The sequence below is a fragment of the Panulirus ornatus genome, chromosome 58 (genome assembly GCF_036320965.1).
Source record: "Panulirus ornatus isolate Po-2019 chromosome 58, ASM3632096v1, whole genome shotgun sequence".
Lineage (NCBI taxonomy): Eukaryota > Metazoa > Arthropoda > Malacostraca > Decapoda > Palinuridae > Panulirus > Panulirus ornatus.
Window position 1 is genome coordinate 21459160 of NC_092281.1, and position 19632 is coordinate 21478791.

A 19632-nucleotide genomic window follows, 5' to 3' on the forward strand; every position below is an offset into this window, starting at 1 on the left:
CTCCTGTGACGTGCGTCTTTTGTTTCCCTTCACTAAGGTAATTCTATGTCCTTAGGACGAGTCTTTATACCTGTCTGATGATCCAGCCTCCTGTGTTATACAGCGTTAGTGTGTGTGTGTGTGTGTGTGTGTGTGTATTTGTGCGCGTGGACGAGCGCCTTTCGTCCGCTGACTAAGGATTATGATGTAACGAAACAGGTATCAGTGTCTATGTCTATTTAACATGTCAGCTTCGTACCACGATGCTCATAGCTCTCCACTATGTTTGTATCTGTAGCATGATCTTAACCGAGAGAGAGAGAGAGAGAGAGAGAGAGAGAGAGAGAGAGAGAGAGAGAGAGAGAGAGAGAGAGAGAGAGAGAGAGAGAGAGATCAGTAACCCAGACCTGCCTCTCCTTCCCCCCCACAGGCTGGGCCATAAGCCGATTGGAGCGAGAGCTGAGGTACCGCCTCTCACTCTACTACGCCAAGACGGACGACTCTGGCATCTTCACCTGCACCGCCCCCACCGGCCACGACAACTACCTCCACATCCTCGTCAAAGGTGGGTGTCTACCCCTCATTACCACAACTACCTCCACATCCTCGTCGAAGGTGGGTGTCTACCCCCTCAGCACCACCACCACATCCTCGTCAGAGGTAGGAGTCTACCCCTTCATTACCACCACATCCTCGTCAAAGGCCTTCCCCCTCATTACCGCCTCAATTTCCTTCTTGAAAACCACTCAAGTCAAACACCTCCATATTCTCTCGTCAGGGAGGTGTGCCTTACTCCTTCACACTCCCTGGTTTACTCCTCGAACACCGGCTCCGATGATTACACGACTGGCGGATGCCTTCCGGTCACCTTCGTCAGCGGTGGGGGCGCCCCTCAACCCTTGATTAACCCCGTCCGTTCCTGGGGCATGAATCACAACACTTACCACCTGGCCTTCCTATTTTGTTCGTTTCCTCTCTCTCTCTCTCTCTCTCTCTCTCTCTCTCTCTCTCTCTCTCTCTCTCTCTCTCTCTCTCTCTCTCTCTCTCTCTCTCTCTCTCACACATCCTCCTCCAGCTCGATCACCGGCCCTTCCACTCCCGGGCAGGCAGGACCCGCCCCTCAGCTTGTTCTCCCCCGGTCATGAGGTAAGCCCAGCCGGGCTGCCTCTTGGTTGTGAAGGCCACACAAGTGCGCTGTTCCTTCAAGTTGTTGTTAAAACATCTGGAGTGTTATTAATTCAAAAAAAAAGTTATATTTCCCCAATACCATTTCTTAACATTTAGTTTCCCAACTGTGTCCCAGTGCAGTCAGGTCAAGATGGGGAGGTTTCCGACATTATATGAATGTGTGTGATATACCTGGACGCGGGCAAGGGAAAGTACAACCCCTGAGGCTAAGCTGAGTAGACGAGGAGTCGCTGGTTATGATGCGCTCGGGGCAACACCTGCTTGCTGGACTGCTGGTAGTTGGTGACACGCCAGCACAGTGAGATGGTCGCCTCCCTCAGTGTAACACACATACACACACACACACACACACAGGTTCCCGCGGCTTCCGTGTTAAATGGTGTTCGATCGTATCTAAGCCTTACTTCGTTGTATCCCGTGCTCATTACTTATTCATTCGGGTTTAATTTCGTCAATCATGAGTCGGATCGACTTTGGAGTTTGTCTAGATCCACTTTTAAGCCATAAGTGATTAACACTGGTGTGTTGCAGGGAGAAAATTGTGCACTTGTGTTGCCCCGCCTCTTGTTTGTATACCGTGTCTGTACTCCTGTGTGTGTGTGTGTGTGTGTGTGTGTGTGTGTGTGTTTGTGTGTGTGTTACCGGACTGCACCTGATCAAGATTGCACCGCGAGTGATAAAAAAAAATCACCTTTGGCGAGGCTGGATCACAGGGAGTCCAGTCTCGTCAAAGAGCTTCTCGCTCCCAAGGCGTCTACGTTTCCCTGCTAACAGAAAGAGCGCATCCTTAGGCCAGCGTGGCCATTTGGGAAGTCCTAGGTAAACACCAGGACTCAGAAACTGGTCCTGGGATAATTATAAATGAAAATATAAATATAATTTTTTTTTTCGTTTGAGGATAGAGCAATTACCTCCAGCTAAATGGCAACAGAAAGTGTTATTGTCTAATTATGTGGCGTGTGGCCATGGGCAAGAGACTCTCCCCCTGACCCCTTCCCCCCCCACCCCCCGTAAGTAATGGCAGGACATACCTTAATGAAGTTTAGCCAAGTGTTGCAAGAAAAGAGGATGACTTGGGGGGAAAAAAAGAGGAAGAACAAAGAGAGAAAAAGACAGAGACTTAAAAGAGGGAAGGTGGTGAGAGAGAGAGAGAGAGAGAGAGAGAGAGAGAGAGAGAGAGAGAGAGAGAGAGAGAGAGAGAGAGAGAGAGAGCACAGAGCGATAACGTCACATGAATCAACTTGAAAGACCTGATGATGATTAGATGGCAACCTTGCAAAGGGGTGGGTGATTAGATGGCAACTTTGGAGTAATGATTAGATGGTTAGGGTGGATGATTAGAGACAACCTTAGGCTGATGATGAGATGGTAACCTTAAGATTGATGATTAGATGGCAACCATGGAGTGGTGATTAGATGATAACCTAGGGTGGATGATTAGATGGCAACCATGGAGCGATGATTTGATGGTAACTTTGGAGTTAATGATCAGTTGGTAACCTTAGGGTTGATGATCATATGGCAACCTTGGGATGATCATATGGCAACCTTGGGATGATCATATGGCAACCTTGGGATGATCATATGGCAACCTTGGGATGATCATATGGCAACCTTGGGATGATCATATGGCAACCTTGGGATGATCATATAGCAACCTTGGGATGATCATATGGCAACCTTGGGATGATCATATGGCAACCTTGGGATGATCATATGGCAACCTTGGGATGATCATATGGCAACCTTGGGATGATCATATGGCAACCTTGGGATGATTAAATGGCAACCTCGGGATGATCATATGGCAACCTCGGGATGATCATATGGCAACCTTGGGATGATCATATGGCAACCTTGGGATGATCATATGGCAACCTTGGGATGATCATATGGCAACCTCGGGGTGATCATATGGCAACCTTGGGATGATCATATGGCAACCTTGGGATGATCATATGGCAACCTCGGGGTGATGATTAGATGGCAACATTGGAAAGATTTTAAACTATGGTCAGTAACCTGGGGGAGGATCATAGCGGCATCAGTAATATTAATTATTATTTAAATGAACAGATTAAAACGGGTAATTGAAATCTGTCTATGTTCAAGGGAAGTTCTTTTCACTGTTACAGTGCATGCCTGAGTTAGCATGGGTCTGCCTGGGCTCGAATCCTGAGCAGGGCAGTCGACCCACACTCAATCCAGGTGTTCTTCCTCTCCTCGGAGGCTGCTCTGTGTGCGTGTGTGTGTGTGTGTGTGTGTGTGTGTGTGTGTGTGTATACACTCAAAGGAGGGAAAAAACCTGATAAATACATACAAAATAATGAGATGGTTGCTCGGTGTTTATGGTGTTGCATCGTGGACGTGAGAGGTCTTGGGATACGATGAAATAGCGTCTGTAGTGTCGGGTGCTGTCGAGAGAGTAAGCGGAAGAGTGTGACTCGCATTTGTCTGGGGAGTGTAGTTTCCAATGGATATATAAGTACGTTGAGCTGGAACTTATGACTGAGTTGGTTGGTCCTTTATTCTGTGTCTGTCGGGTTGTTTAGATGTGTGTGTGTTTCGTCAATGTTATATTTGTTTGGGGAGGGAAATCTTGGACAAAGATGACCGAATGTGAGGCAGGAGTAAGCTTTGTATTTCTACCTGGGGTTGACAGATGGTGATAGAGTGATTTGGGTTCGAGGGGTTTAGTGCTGATGCATAGAACTTGAGTGCCGAGCATGTTGAGGCGAGACTGTATCAGGGGGGATTTGGTGTTTGTGATTACTAGGCAGCTTGTGCTTGTTCTGAGTGCAGTTTTTAGTGTGGTTTCCAGCTTTGTTATATTTGCTTTTGAGAGGATGGAAGACCAGGCAGGTGAGGTCTAGTTTAAAGTGGAGCGAATGAACTGTATGTAGAGAGGATGTAGAGAGATTCCTTTTCTTGTCCAAATCTAGTGCCAGTTAGTGTTCTGAGGGTAATCTGTTTGTACGTTAATCTTGTGTTGATGTCATTAATGTGGGGTTCGAATGCCATGTGTGCCTCGTATGTGATGCTTAAAATCGTTGTTGTTTGGTTCAGTTGGAGTTGCATTCCATTCCAGGTGACTGGAGGGTGCGAGCTGGATTCATGTCTACCTGGGGTTAAAAGTTAAAGGGATTAAAACACTTTTGTGGAGATGTAGATATTTTCTGGTCTGGTGAGCCATTGTTCCAATCGTGTAATGTACTGCTGAATGTTTGATGTTGCTACTGTGTTGTCAGGGTTTTGTGATTGGGGAGGTCGTCAGCATGTGAGAGGGCCACCAGGATGAGTCTAGCCTGAGGTAATGGTAGGTCATGATGGAAGAGATTAAAGAGATTTGGAGGGAAAAACTACTCCTTGGAGAACCCCATTGTAGGTGATGCTATTTTGAGTGAGACTATTGTGGCGACCGGCTGTGAAATTGGCAAACCAATCTAAGATATATATATATATATATATATATATATATATATATATATATATATATATATATATATATATATATATATATATATAGTTAGATGTTACAGGATTCTGCCTGCTAAAGGTTACACCTCAAGCGAAAGGTCACCTCTGACGAGGCTGCAGCACTGGGAGTGGAGTTGTCAAAATACTTCTTACTCCAAAGAAATTTACGTTCCCCTTCTACTGCACGTAGCGCAGCTTGGTCTGCAGGAGCTTTTAGAAAGCTTTTGGGTAGCACCAGGTCCCTTATATATATATATATATATATATATATATATATATATATATATATATATATATATATATATATATATATATATATATATATATATATAAACTCGGTGAGAGGAGAGTATGAATGAAAAAAACGGTGTATGTGCGAGAACATTTTCCGAGAAAATACGAGATGTGTGGCGCTGTGGTCGGTTAATTAGCGCCTCCACCACATGAACCGTAATGGGTGAGGATTGTTGGGGGTGGGGAGGGATCCTTGTGAGAGGCGGAGCACTGGGGGATAACTGAGAGGAGGGAAAGCGGGATGGGGGAGGTTGGTTGGAGGATGGGAGCTGTTCAAGGAAGAAGATGGTTGAGGAGAGTGAATAAAGGGATGGGAGATGGAGGGAGTGTATGAGGAGGGGAAAGGAAGGATGACAAAAGGGATAGTTGGGATAGAGACGTAAGCCATGACTGGATGAGCCTCTATCCTTTTCACTCCAGCCATGATGATGTGGGATGGTGCTGTGTGAAGTTGTGTGGTGGTGAGTGATAAAGTGTGGTGATCTGTGCAGTAGCGTGGTGGGGTATGGCAATGTGTGCGGTAGTGTGGTGGTGCTGTGTGAAGTAGTGTGGTGGTGAGTGATAATGTGTGGTGATGTGTGCAGTAGCGTGGTGGGGTATGGCAATGTGTGCGGTAGTGTGGTGGTGAGTGATGATGTGTGGTGATGTGTGCAGTAGTGTGTGGTACTGTGTGAGGTAGTGTGGTGGTGAGTGATGATGTGTGGTGATGTGTGCAGTTGTGTGGTGGTGCTGTGTGAGGTAGTGTGGTGGTGTATGGTAGTATGTGGTGATCGATGGTGAAGTCTGGTGTTGTGTAGTGATGTGGTATGTGGTAATGTTTGGTTGTATGAGGTGATGTGTGGTGGCTGTGATGATATTTGGCGACACGTGGTGATGTGTACATGGGAATGGTAGACGACAAGAGACCAGATGGTCCATGACGAGGTAGAAACAAGAGAGTAGAGCGGAAGGCACCTTTCGGACCAAGACAGTTCAACTGGCTTGGGACAAAAGGGTTCGAGTAGAAACACTTATGTATTAGCGCAAAAAAAATATACTTCCGTGGAAATCTCATAGGAAAGTGTGAACGGGAAAAGTTCCATACTCTAAACGAATGGACTTCGCTTGGGATAGATTCGGGGGAGGTAAAGCAACATTGGATTGTAAGTGAAAAGTGTTAGATGATAAATACATATCGTGAAGCAGCTCTGTTCACTGACACCGAATATGTTATTCAAGTATTTGTCTATTAGCCATGATATTTATAAGTCTTCATTTTTGATAACATTAATATTCATAAGTCTTTCCATTTTCTATAGCCTTGATATTCATCATTCTTTGTATTCTTTATATCCTTGATACTTTGAAGTCTCTGCACTATCTGTAGCCTTGATATTTCTAAGTCTATACATTGACTATGTATAGTGATAGATTATTCCTATTTTCTACAACTTTACACCTGTTAGAGAAGGAAAAGAAAACGAAGTTAACGTTACTATTACATTACTTTTCAGCTTCGTACCATCATTTTTCGTCAATGAATCTCTCTAACTTGATGGATTTTTCCTTTGTTGTATTTGTCGAAATTAATTAGCATTTCGAAAACTTCTGTTAAATTTTACGAAGACTGCAAATTAGTGGTATGTGATGACGTCTGGTGCGGTACAGTGTTACATGGTAGTGTTCAGTGGTATGTGGTTATGTATGGTTGTGGGTGGTTGGGCGTCAATGGTATGAGGTTATGTATGGTTGTGGGTGGTAGTGCGTCAGTGGTATGTGGTTATGTATGGTTGTTGGTGGTTGGGCGTCAGTGGTATGTGGTTATGTATGGTTGTGGGTGGTGGGGCGTCAGTGGTATGTGGTTATGTATGGTTGTGGGTGGTTGGGCGTCAGTGGTATGAGGTTATGTATGGTTGTGGGTGGTGGGGCGTCAGTGGTATGTGGTTATGTATGGTTGTGGGTGGTGGGGCGTCAGTGGTATGTGGTTATGTATGGTTGTGGGTGGTGGGGCGTCAGTGGTATGTGGTTATGTATGGTTGTGGGTGGTGGGGCGTCAGTGGTATGTGGTTATGTATGGTTGTGGGTGGTGGGGCGTCAGTGGTATGTGGTTATGCATAGTTGTGGGTGGTTGGGCGTCAGTGGTATGTGGTTATGTATGGTTGTGGGTGGTGGTGCGTCAGTGGTATGTGGTTATGCATAGTTGTGGGTGGTTGGGCGTCAGTGGTATGTGGTTATGTATGGTTGTGGGTGGTGGGGCATCAGTGGTATGTGGTTATGTATGGTTGTGGGTGGTGGTGCGTCAGTGGTATGTGGTTATGTATGGTTGTGGGTGGTGGGTGTCAGTGGTATGTGGTGCGTGTTGTTTGGGGAGTCTGTAGTGGTGTATAGTGAGGTGTGTTGGTGTCTGATAATGTGTGGTGGTATGGAGTGGTGTGTGGTGATTTAAGGCAGTATGTATGATATGTGGTGAAGTGTTATGATGTGTGGTGATATGTGGTGGCATGTGATGGTGTGCAGTGATGTGTGGTAGCGTTTAGTGGTGTATGCTGGTGTGCTGTGGTATAGGGTAGTGATGTGTTGTGATGTTTTAATGACATATGGTGATGTGTAATGGTGTCTGATGATGTGTGGTAATGTGTGGTGGTACATGGGGATGTGTAGTGGCACGTGGTGATCCGTAGTGGTGAGTGTGGTGATGTAGTACGTAGTAGAGTGCAGCGATGTGTGGTGGTACTTGGTGAGGTGTAATGGTGTGTGGTAATGAGGGGTAAGGTTTGGTGATTATTTAATGGTATGTGATGTGATTCGGTGACGTTTTGTGGTCTGTGGGAGTGTGTGGTGGCGTGTGGTGATGTTGAGTGATATGTGGTAAAGGGTGGTGGTGTGGGTGTACTGGTTGTGCGTGCTGATGTATGGCAGTGTTTGGTGTTGTGTGGTAGGGTAAGGTGATGTTTGCTCATGCTTGCTAATGTGTGGAAGTTTCTGCTTGTGTGTTGGTATGTGGTCGTTTATACTGATGTTTGGTGATGTGTAGTGATTGTATGGCTTCATATGGTAGTGTATTGTGATGTGTAGTTGTGTGTGATGTAGCGAGGTGACGTATGATTGTGTATTGTGATGTGTGGTGGCGTGGTGATGTTTGGTTTTGCGTAGTGTTGTACTGTCATGTGTGGTTGTGTGTGGTGATGTATTGCAGCTTGAGGTGGTGTGTGGAGATGTATAATGATGTATGATATTTTATTGGAGCGTGTGGTGATGAGGTGGCGTATGGTGGTGTGTGATAGTGGGCACTGATGTATGGTGCCATGGATGTGGTGGTGATTGGTGTCGTATGTTGATATGTGGTAGTGTTTGGTGATGCTTAGGACTAATTGGTCGTGTGTGTGTGTGTGTGTGTGTGTGTGTGTGTGTGTGTGTGTGTGTGTGGTAATATGTTATAGTGTATGGTGATGTATGTAGTGGTATGTAGAAGCATTTGATGATGTATGGTGTTGTGTGGTGGTCTTTTGGTAATGTCTTTTGTCGTGTGATGATGTGTAATGATGTGATATTCTATACTTGCTCGATGTTCCCAGGAACAGGCAAAAAGATAATTGTATCATTCGTTCACATCCATTCTCTAGTTGTCATGTATAATGCACCGAAACCGCAGCCCCTATGTACAACAAAGCCTCGCAGATCTTTCTATGGTTTCCCCTGGCTGCTTCACAAACCCTAGTTCAGTCCAGTAACAGCACATCATCCCGTGTACACCACATCGCTCCGATTTACTCTATCCCGTGCACGCCTTACACCCTCCTGCATGTTCATGCTCCCCCTAAGCACTTCCTCACTCCACCCTTCCATCTCCGGTACAGTCTCTCCCATCTCCTTGTCCCCTCCACTTTTGGCGCATACTTCCTTTTTGTCACCCGCTCCATATATCCAAGAACAACACCAGCCCTACGACCAGTCCCTCAGGCACGCCACTGGTCACCTTGACTCGCTTGGAAGACATGAAATGCGTCCTCGTTTCCTTCCTTTCATGTAATTCTTTATCTACCAAGTGGGTCTCTTCTTTACGCCCGCCTGAAAATTAAACTTATTTACCAAGCTTTTTCGGTAGGTCAGTGTCAAATATTATCTGGAAGATCAAGAACATACGATCCACCTATCCATCTCTTGTGACTAAAACAGAGCTCACTCTCTCGTAGAAGTCTAAAAGCCGTATTCTGCACGACCTGTTATCTCTGTACCCATCTTGCTCCTCAGTTTGGTAATTAGAATAGCTTCTCTGATATCATACAAAGGATCAAGATCCTTTAATAGCCTCAGGATTTTTCAACAATATCAGTGTTTTTTATAGGTCCTCTTCCCCATCCTATCTCATGGGTGTCCTACCCTGCGAATGCAATCTTGGAACTTGCCGTTCACTCTGCAGCATTTTACTCGTCTCCTTTAGCAATCCTTCCCACTGAATCCATTAGTCTGATTGGTTGATCTTTGACACTGTGCTCCTAATAAATCTCTGGGACGGTTTTGGATTTTATTTGCCTTGTCTACAACGTCGTCTTTTTCTGAAATTTGTTTGCTTCTCCTTCCTTATCTTGATGTATTCATTCCTACTTTACATACACACACACACACACACACAAACACACACACACACACACACACACACACACACACACACACACACACACACACACACACAATCACATGTCTGTTATATTTCTCTCTTGTGTCTCCCCTGATGATGTGATTATTACACGAAAGTGCACTTGGGAACTTTTCGTGTTTCATTTTCCCCGTGGACTCATAGGAATATATATATATATATATATATATATATATATATATATATATATATATATATATATATATATATATATATATATACCTCATACTTGATCGCCCTTTCCCGCTGTCTGACTTTTCTAGCACCTACATGTGTCACTGAAGTAAGTGTCTACGTTTTTTTTGAACTCTCTGCCATCTTTACTAGAATCCTATTTCTCTCTTACCTAACTTTCTACCCTCTGCCAGCGGCTGCCGTGTACCATAAACCTCCTGTAACAGTGATTCAAACTGTAATTATGGTATTCCACTTTTCCAGTTTAGTGGCTACAACTCCGTCTCCTCTTTCAGTCCGGTTTTCTCTGGAATAATTTCATGTCTTCATTTTGTCATATTGAAGTATTACATGACCAGTGCGTCCAAAGTGGTGTATCATGTTTTTTTTTTTCCTGTTTTCATATTTTTACGGAAAGCTAAAATTTTATTAGTGATGCAAGAACCACTCTGACCCCTGTATACTAAGGGACATATTAATACCATGAGATTATGGGTATTTTTGGTAAGTTTTTTACAAACTAATTTTTTCCTGTTATGAGAACTTTTCTCTTTCTAGGATTCACAGATCTCGTTGCCTTCTGTAGTACCCTGATTATCCCTACCTTATTTGTTTGTTTTTTCTTTAGTTCCCTTTCTCTTTAAGTAATGTTGGTATGGACCCCGTGGTCTGTTGCTGCGTGATTTCCTTTGTATTCCGTTTGTCACTGCTTAATAAAGACATGAGCTTCGCTTCGGAGCTTCGGTCGAGGCAGTGAAGCTCCGAATCAAGAGGAGGAACGCAGAGATGCCTTTGGTTACCCCAGTGGTGGTGATTCTCTCTCTCTCTCTCTCTCTCTCTCTCTCTCTCTCTCTCTCTCTCTCTCTCTCTCTCTCTCTCTCTCTCTCTCTCTCTCTCTCTCTCTCTCTCTCAAAGCAGTACTACCCCTTCAGGCCTGTGGCCAGCTTTATTCCTGGAAGGCTCTTTTCTTGGCAAGGCGGAACTCAATTATGTGGTTAGGAGGTCTGATGTGCCCCTCCCGCCCTCAGTGGGGTTCAGGGGGGCGCGACACCCCAGTGGAGATCCAGGGGGCAGGTCTCCACTGAAGCTCTGTTAATCGAGCAATTTTTTTCTTCTTTTCTTTTTCACACGGGGAAAATGAAGTCAATTGGTATTTAAGATCATCTTTATTTTGATAATAACGTTTATATTTCAGTAGAGAGAAGGTCAACACGGACGTAGTGAATCTCAAATAAACGTAATTAAAAAAAAAAGTAGAAAAAAAAATGATTCAATAAAACACACAACTCCCCTACTTCAGCTGATCCCTCTGACCGTACCAGGAAGTTGTGGGTTCGTAACGAAACTTCCCTCCTCCGGGCGGGCCTGCACTCGAAGTGGTTGTGGTGGTGAGTGGTACTGCCCCAACATGGTAGCGTCGGAGGGGCCTCTCTTGAAGTGGCTTAGGTGGGTTAGTGACGCCCCAGTATGGTGACATCGGGGGCCGCTCTTGAAGTGGTTGTAGCGAGTAGTATACCCTACAATGGTAGGTTTGGGGCTGTTGTAGAAGCGGTTGTGGTGAGTAGTGACGCCCCAGTACGGTGACATCGGGGGCCGCTCTTGAAGTGGTTGTAGCGAGTAGTATACCCTACAGTGGTAGGTTTGGGGCTGTTGTAGAAGCGGTTGTGGTGAGTAGTGACGCCCCAGTACGGTGACATCGGGGGCCGCTCTTGAAGTGGTTGTAGCGAGTAGTATACCCTACAATGGTAGGTTTGGGGCTGTTGTAGAAGCGGTTGTGGTGAGTAGTGACGCCCCAGTACGGTGACATCGGGGGCCGCTCTTGAAGTGGTTGTAGCGAGTAGTATACCCTACAATGGTAGGTTTGGGGCTGTTGTAGAAGCGGTTGTGGTGAGTAGTGACGCCCCAGAATGGTGGCTCCGGTGCTGCTCTTGAACTGGTTGCGGGGACTTAAAGTTGCCCCCAAGACGGTAGTAGCGTTGTGGAGACCACAAGGGAGCCTGGTGTGACCCGCCACCTGGTAATTGGCTCAGGGAGACGGTCTTCAATAACACTCATTATCTCCTTACCAACACACAAAAGGCGGAGGACGAGGGAGTGCTGGAGGACAATTGACGACGGGGGAGCTATTGTGGTTCTTAGCGGGGGGGGGGGGGAAGTGAGGGGGGGTAGTTAGTTAGGAGGGGAAGGGATGTAGCCTGGAGGAGGGGGCGCCTCGTCGCTTGTTGACGCATCCGACTCTGTTGTTTGCCCCTTGATTCCTATTATTTTCTTTCCCTCGGGTTTTACTATTTCTCCGCCTCCTTGCCTCCTCCACACGAGGCAAAATATTCTGCAGATTTTATAGCCAACTCTCTTGTTCTGGCAGCACGTCTGGTAATTAACTCACAGGCTTCAAAGGCCTGTTTTGCGGAGTCCTTTATTCTCCCAGGATATTATTCCCCCAAGTATGACGTTGTGTATAACCGCTGGCGTCTCCTACAACCCCCAGAGAGCACAACGCTAAGTCATATGTCAATGTTTATCCCTGGCATCTTTTGTGTACGGCCACGAACCATATTTTCCTCACGTCCTTGACGAGAAGGAAGTCGAAGTCAAGGTTTGAGAGAGAGGCCAGACGAGCGGGCATACACTAGTTCAGTAGTTTGGTAATCACTCACGATGACGGTGGAACGCACACACACACCCCACCTCAATACAGTCTCATACAAAACGTATGAGCACAGCACTGAAATTGGCTCGGTGCTTCCGCGAGTAATCTAAACACTCAAAAAAGATGGTTCGGAACCGGGGCCAAAACCAGCTTTTACCGTCCGCTCGCCTGGCCTTTTTTTAAACCTTGGCTTCGACTTCCTTCCAGCCGGGAAGATTGAGGGGGGGGGGGGGACCATGTATTGTGAAGGCACATGCAATTTCAGGAGTGTTTCCCCCCTCCCCTCCTCACACCTTCACACCTGTGCTGAACACACACCAACAAGGGTATAGTCTTCCTACAACCGTGGTGGACATACACCTACAGGAGTGGTGTCCTCTCACACCTGTAGCGGACATACACCTTCAGAGGTGTACTCCCCTCGCATCTGTAGTGGACAGTCGTTTGCAGGAGTGAGGTATCTGGCACCACTCGACCACACCCGGCCCTTTAATGCTACGTCACTAAGTTCCCTAATGTCCCAGATCACGTCCCGATATGTGCCATATTCTGAAAAGTGAATTCCCCTAACTTTCATTCATTAGTTTTTATATTTTCATTCCCTTAATCATTCGGGTGCGATACTAGTGTGTAAACGCCATGGCCTCTGACTTGAATCTAGAGGGTCAGGTCAAAGGCCAAGCCATTAAAGGTCGAACAGTAATACTCAGGAGAAATTCAGCCGGCCAATTAAGGCAGTGTATGTCTCAGGTGCGGGTTCTCACCAATGTGTGTCACAGGTGCGAGTTCTCACCTGTGTGTCTCAGGTGGGAGTACTCACCAGGGTATGCGTCAGGTTCGGGTTCTCACCAGTGTGTATCCCAGGTGAGGGTTCTCACCAGTGTATGTCTTAGGTGGGAGTACTCACCAGGGTATGTGTCAGGTGCGGGTTCTCACCAGTGTGTATCCCAGGTGAGGATTCTCACCATTGTGTATACCAGGTGAGGGTTCTCACCAGTGTGTATCCTAGGTGAGGGTTCTCACCAGTGTATGTCTCAGGTGAGGGTACTCACCATTATGTATCCTGCTGCAGGAGTGAGTTGTCCCCCGGTGTCTAGTGACGGGCTGCTGGAGGTACACGGAGACAGCGTGACCCTAGGCACCTCTTTCACCTTCTCCTGCCCCGACGGCTACTACCTCAGCGGCTCCACCAAGATCACTTGCCTCCCCTCAGGTTGGTAACTTGGTGCCTCGGTTATTTACGCTAAAAAAAAAATCATTCCTTTTTTGCATATACTAATTAGCGTAACTGAGAATGTAATCAAGCAGGGTAATTAACTTGACCAAATTATCTTTTCGTTCTTGGGATACGACGTAGGAGTTCTAGTGCTGCTATGATTTACTGTTTTACTGATAATGTTTTAAGGAGACTGGTCAGGCCCCAGCCCGCGGTGTGTGGTGGTGCGATGCCCCGTGCTGGCCCCTGACGACCCTCGGCTCCAGCTCCAGACGGCCAACACCACCTACACAGGCTCAGCCATGTTCACCTGCGTGCCAGGGTTCAGACTCCTGGGACACCGGGTCATCCACTGCACCGCTAATGGCACCTGGTCACACCCCGTGCCCACATGTCAAGGTAAGGATGGGGGTCACAGTGAGTCATTTTAATGACTAAATACAGAGCAAATCGAGTCTTAATCACACTGACCTACACTGACACAGGTTGCGTCACTACCTAGACGCTTCAGCAGCATATTATGCTGAGCAGTGAGTGCAGCAGTGCGACGCTCAGCATGGCGCTCAGCTACTCCTCTATGCTGTGGCATATAGCTCTGCCTACCTGAATTTCCGTGTGGTCAAAGTAGTGGAACAGCCAGGCTGATGGGGGCTCATGTGACTCTTGTCTGACGACGGGAACTGTTGGATGAAACATCTGAAAGGAAACATGACACGTCAATACAGTTCCCTCTGTGTCATATTTCCGTATACTTCCACATCTATTGGCAACACCTGTCATTTTCCTTACTGTGTTTGATTCATCCTGTCCCGCTAATCTCATTCGCCGTTAGTATCATGACTCTTCCGCCCTCCCCCTGTATTCGCTCTCCCTTCTGACCACACTTCACCGCATTCTTCTCTCTCACAATATTATCTGCAGTTCTTCCTCTCTTCCGAAATCTGGGTTACCCCTTATCTCATGCTGTTTTATAGCCATTCTTAGTGCTCCTCTCTCTTCCTTTTTGTCTTATCTCGCTTATCCTTCGTTCACCTCCGCTTTCCTCTCTCTCTCTCTCTCTCTCTCTCTCTCTCTCTCTCTCTCTCTCTCTCTCTCTCTCTCTCTCTCTCATTCATCCCATTTGTGTTCTCATCTCTGGCCTCTTCCTCCTGCTGCCACTACCAGAGGTCCTGTGCGAGGTCGTGGAGGCTCCGCAGCACGGCCAGGTGACTGGAGTGACCTCCAGGCGCGTGGGTGACGCCATCACCTTCTCCTGCAACCCTGGCTACGTCGCTCGCGGCCACGCCCTCGCCTTCTGCACCCATGACGGCTCCTGGTCCCACCCTCCGCCGCAGTGTAAGTCTCCCTCCGCTGATATTCCACGATAATTCGTGTCGTTCTTCCCTCACTGATTCCTTATCTCTGAACTCTCATGTTTCCTGTGTTATCATTATCATTTTTATTATTATTATTATTATTATTATTATTATTATTATTATTATTATTAGTATTATTATCATTTATCCTTTTGTCGAATATTCCACTTATGCTTATCTTATCAATTAGGTTCTCACTTGTGTGTGACATATAACATTTAGTTTCTCACCTGTGTGTGTGTCCCATCAGCCACTTTACTTCCTATATATTTCCAGTCGATCATATTCTCACCTGTGTGTGTCATAAGGTTTAGTTTCTTACCTGTACATGTGTGTGTGTGTGTGTGTGTGTGTCCCTAAAATTAGCGTCTCACCTGTGTGTGTTCCATCAATTAATTCCTAACCCGTGCGTGTCCTGTGTGTGGCCGACGTGTTTCCCGAATTTGGTTTCCCACCCGTGTGTTTTCAATGAGCTTCTCTCCTGTGTGAATCCCATCTGTTAGTTTCTTATTAGTGTGTGTGTGTCCCATCAGGTAGTTTCTCGCTCGTGTATGTGTGTCGTGAACTGGATTCTCGTAATAATTGGGTAATCACTCGTGTGTGTCTCCTGAACTGGATTCTCGCTCACCTGTGTGTTTCCCATCAATTAGTTTCTCACCTGTGTGTGTGTCCTTCAGTTAATGTCTCTCTCATTTATGTCTCAACAGGTACCCCACGCCCCTCACTCTACCCCCGCATATATATATATATATATATATATATATATATATATATATATATATATATATATATATATATATATATATATATATATATATATATATAATGTCCATTAGTTCCGTCAAATATATTCTCCGTTGCATATAATCTGTCAATGTGTTTCTCACCTGTGTGTGTCCCGTCATTTAGTGCCCTACCATTCTGTGTGATGTTAATTAGTTCATCGCTTTTTTCGCTTGTAAATTCTCATGTACATGTCCAGTTGATAATTTCTTTATCTTTGATATTAGCTGAGACGGCACGGGCAATTGAAGCCTGAGACAGGTACCCATCTTATTGACGAACCCTTAGAGATGGATGAACAGCCGGGTTAACTGTGGACCGGCTGCCGCAACCCGGAATCGAACCAATGCACTCGACTCCGGGCGGCCCATGAATGCGTCATAGTTAGGAACGCTAGCCGCTACACCACGGTGGTCACTTGTATGTCTTCTCTCATTCATGGACCTCCGTGGTGTTGTGGTTCCCGTTGCTGACCGTGACGCATTCACGGGCCGACCAGGGTCGAAGGCATAGGTTCGAATCCTGTTTGCGGCAGTCGGTCCACAGTCAATCTAGCTGTTGATATATATATATATATATATATATATATATATATATATATATATATATATATATATATATATATATATATATATATATATATATATTATCCCTGGGGACAGGGAAGAAAGGATACTACCCACGTAGTCCCTGCCTGTCGTAGAAGGCGACAAAGAGGGGCGGGAGCGGGTGGCGGGAAATCCCTACCCTCCTCCTTCCTTAATTACTTTCCAAAAGAGCAAGGAGGCAAGTAAAGATTTTTCCATCTAAGGCTCTGTCGCCGGTTCATGACGCTAGCTCGCTGAAACGGGAAATCCCGAGTTTTATGAAAAATCTCTCTCTGTGTGTGTATATATATATATATATATATATATATATATATATATATATATATATATATATCATTAGGTTCCTCTCACCTGTAAGTGCCGTGGTAGTCAGTTTCTCATCTGTGTGAGTCCTGTCAATTTAAATTCTCATCTATGTGAGTCCTTTCAATAAGTTCCTCACCTGTGCGTGTCCTCCCAATTAATGTCTCACCTGTGTGAGTACTGTCAATTTTATTTCTCCCCTGTGTGAGCCCTTTCAATACGTTCCTCACCTGTGTGTGTCCTGCCAATCAATATCTCACCTGTGTAAGTCCTTCCAATAAGTTCCTCACCTGTAAGTGTTCTGTCAATTAGTTTCTCACCTGTGTGTGTACTGCCAATTAATTTGTCACCTGTGTAAGTCCTTTCAGTCAGTTTCTCACCTGCGTGAGTCCTGTCAATTTAATTTCTCATATGTGTGAGTCATTTCAATAAGTTCCTCACCTGTGTGTATCCTGCCAATTAATTTCTCACCTGTGTGAGTCCTTTCAATAAATTCTTCACCTGTAAGTGTTCTGTCAATTAGTTTCTCACCTGTGTGTGTCCTGCCAATTAATTTCTCGGCTTTGTGAGTCCTTTCAATCAGTTTCTCACCTGTGTGAGTCCTGTCAATTTTATTTCTCCCCTATGTGAGTCCTTTCAAAAAGTTCCTCATGTGTATGTTGTCCTGCCAATTAATTTTTCACCTGTGTGAGTCCTTTCAAGACGTTCCTCACCTATAAGTGTTCTGTTAATTAGTGTCTCACCTGTGTGAGTCCTGTCAATTTAATTTCTCACTTGTGCGAGTCCTTTCAATAAGTTCTTCACATGTAAGTGTTTTGTCAATTAGTTTCTCACCTGTGTGTGTCCTGCCAATTAATTTCTCATCTCTCAGTCCTTTCAATTAGTGTCTCACCTGTGTGAGTCCTGTCAATTTAATTTCTCACTTGTGTGAGTTCTTTCAATAAGTTCCTAACATGTAAGTGTTTTGTCAATTAGTTTCTCACCTGTGTGTGTCCTAAAAATGTAATTTCTCACCTGTATGAGTTCTTTCACTCAGCTTCTCGCCTGTGTGAGTCCTGTCAATAAAATTTCTCACCTGTGTGAGTCCTTTTAATAAGTTCCTTACTTATGTGTGTCCTGCCAATCAATTTCTCACCTGTGTGAGTCCTTTCAATAAGTTCCTCACCTGTAAGTGATTTGTTTATTAGTTTCTCACCTGTGTGTGTACTGCCAATTAATTTCTGACTTGTGTGAATCCTTTCAATCAGTTTCTCACCAGTGTGAGTCCTGTCAATTTAATTTCTCACATATGTGACTTGTTCTAATACGTTCCTCACCTGTGTGTGTCCTGCCAATTAACTTCTCACCTGTGTGAGTCCTTTCAATAGTTTGCTCATCTGTAAGTGTTCTGTCAATAAGTTTCTCACCTGTGTGTGTCCTGCCAATTAATTTTTCATCTCTGAGTCCTTTCAATTAGTTTCTCGCCTGTGTGAGTCCTGTCAATTTAATTTCTCACCTGTGTGAGTCCTTTCAATAAGTTCCTCACCTGTGTGTGTCCTGCCAATCAATTTCTCACCTGTGTGAGTACTTTTAATGAGTTCCTTACCTGTAAGTGTTCTGTCAATTAGTTTCTCACCTGTGTGTGTCCTGCCAATTAATTTCTCACCTGTGTATGTCCTGCCAATTAATTTCTCACCTGTGTGAGTCCTTTCAATGAGTTCCTTACCTGTAAGTGTTCTGTCAATTAGTTCCTCACCTGTGCATGTCCTGTCAATTAGTTCCTCACCTGTGTATGTCCTGCCAATTAGTTCCTCACCTGTGTATGTCCTGCCAATTAATTTCTCACCTGTGTATGTCCTGCCAATTAATTTCTCACTTGTGTGAGTCCTTTCAATAGGTTCCTCACATGTAAGTGTTTTGTCAATTAGTTTCTGACCTGTGTGTGTCCTGCCAATTAATTTCTCACCTGTGTGTCCTGTCAATTTAATTTCTCACCTGTGTGAGTGATGTCGATTTAATCTCTCTCCTGTGTGAGTCCTTTCAATAAGATCCTCACCTGTGTGAGTCCTGCCAATTGATTTCTCACCTGTGTGAGTCCTTTCAATAAGCACTTCACCTGTGTGTGTCATGCCTATCAATTTCTCACCTGTGTTAGCCCTGTCAATAAGTTCCTCACTTGTAAGTGTTCTGTCAATTAGTTTCTCACCTGTGTGTGTCCTGCCAATTAATTTCTCACCTGTGTGAATCCTGTCAATCTAATTTCTCACCTGTGTGAGTCCTTTCAATGAGTTCCTCACCTGTAAGTGTTCTGTCAATTAGTTTCTCACCTGTGTGTGTCCTGTCAACTTAATTTCTCACCTGTGTGAGTCCTTTCATTAAGCTCCTCATCTGTGTGTGTGTCCTGCCTATCAATTTGTCACCTGTGTGAGTCCTTTCAATTAGTTTCTTACTTGTAAGTGTTCTGTCAATTAGTTTCACCTATGTGAGTCATGTTAATCTAATTTCTCACCAGTGTGAGTCCTTTCAATAGGTTCCTCACCTGTGTGTGTCCTGCCAATTAATTACTCACCTGTGTGAGTCCTTTCAATAAGTTCTTCACCTGTGTGTGTCCTGCCAATTAATTTCTCACCTGTGTGAGTCCTTTCAATAAGTTCTCCACCTGTGTGTGTCCTGCCAATCAATTTCTCACCTGTGTGAGTCCTTTCTATCAGTTTCTCACCTGTGTAAGTCCTGTCAACTTAATTTCTCACCTGTGTGAGTCCTTTCTATCAGTTTCTCACCTGTGTGAGTCCTGTCAACTTAATTTCTCACCTGTGTGAGTCCTTTCAATAAGATCCTCACCTGTGTGTGTCCTGCCAATCAATTGCTCACCTGTGTGAGTCCTTTCTATCAGTTTCTCACCTGTGTGAGTCCTGTCAGTAAGATCCTCACCTGTGTGTGTTCTGCCAATTAATTTCTCACCTGTGTGAGTCCTGTCAATAAGATCCTCA

At 45.1% G+C, this 19632-nt stretch overlaps 1 protein-coding gene across 2 annotated transcripts in view; it reads left to right on the forward strand.

The window, feature by feature from the left end:
• hig (hikaru genki) overlaps nucleotides 1–19632 on the forward strand; it is a 171430-nt gene that overhangs the window by 142153 nt on the left and 9645 nt on the right. For both annotated transcript variants that reach the window (XM_071695544.1, XM_071695545.1), the window contains exons 5-8: nucleotides 410–544; nucleotides 13471–13611; nucleotides 13804–14013; nucleotides 14779–14949. In XM_071695544.1, the coding sequence (XP_071551645.1) occupies nucleotides 410–544; nucleotides 13471–13611; nucleotides 13804–14013; nucleotides 14779–14949 (657 nt within the window). The remainder of the gene's footprint in view (nucleotides 1–409; nucleotides 545–13470; nucleotides 13612–13803; nucleotides 14014–14778; nucleotides 14950–19632) is intronic.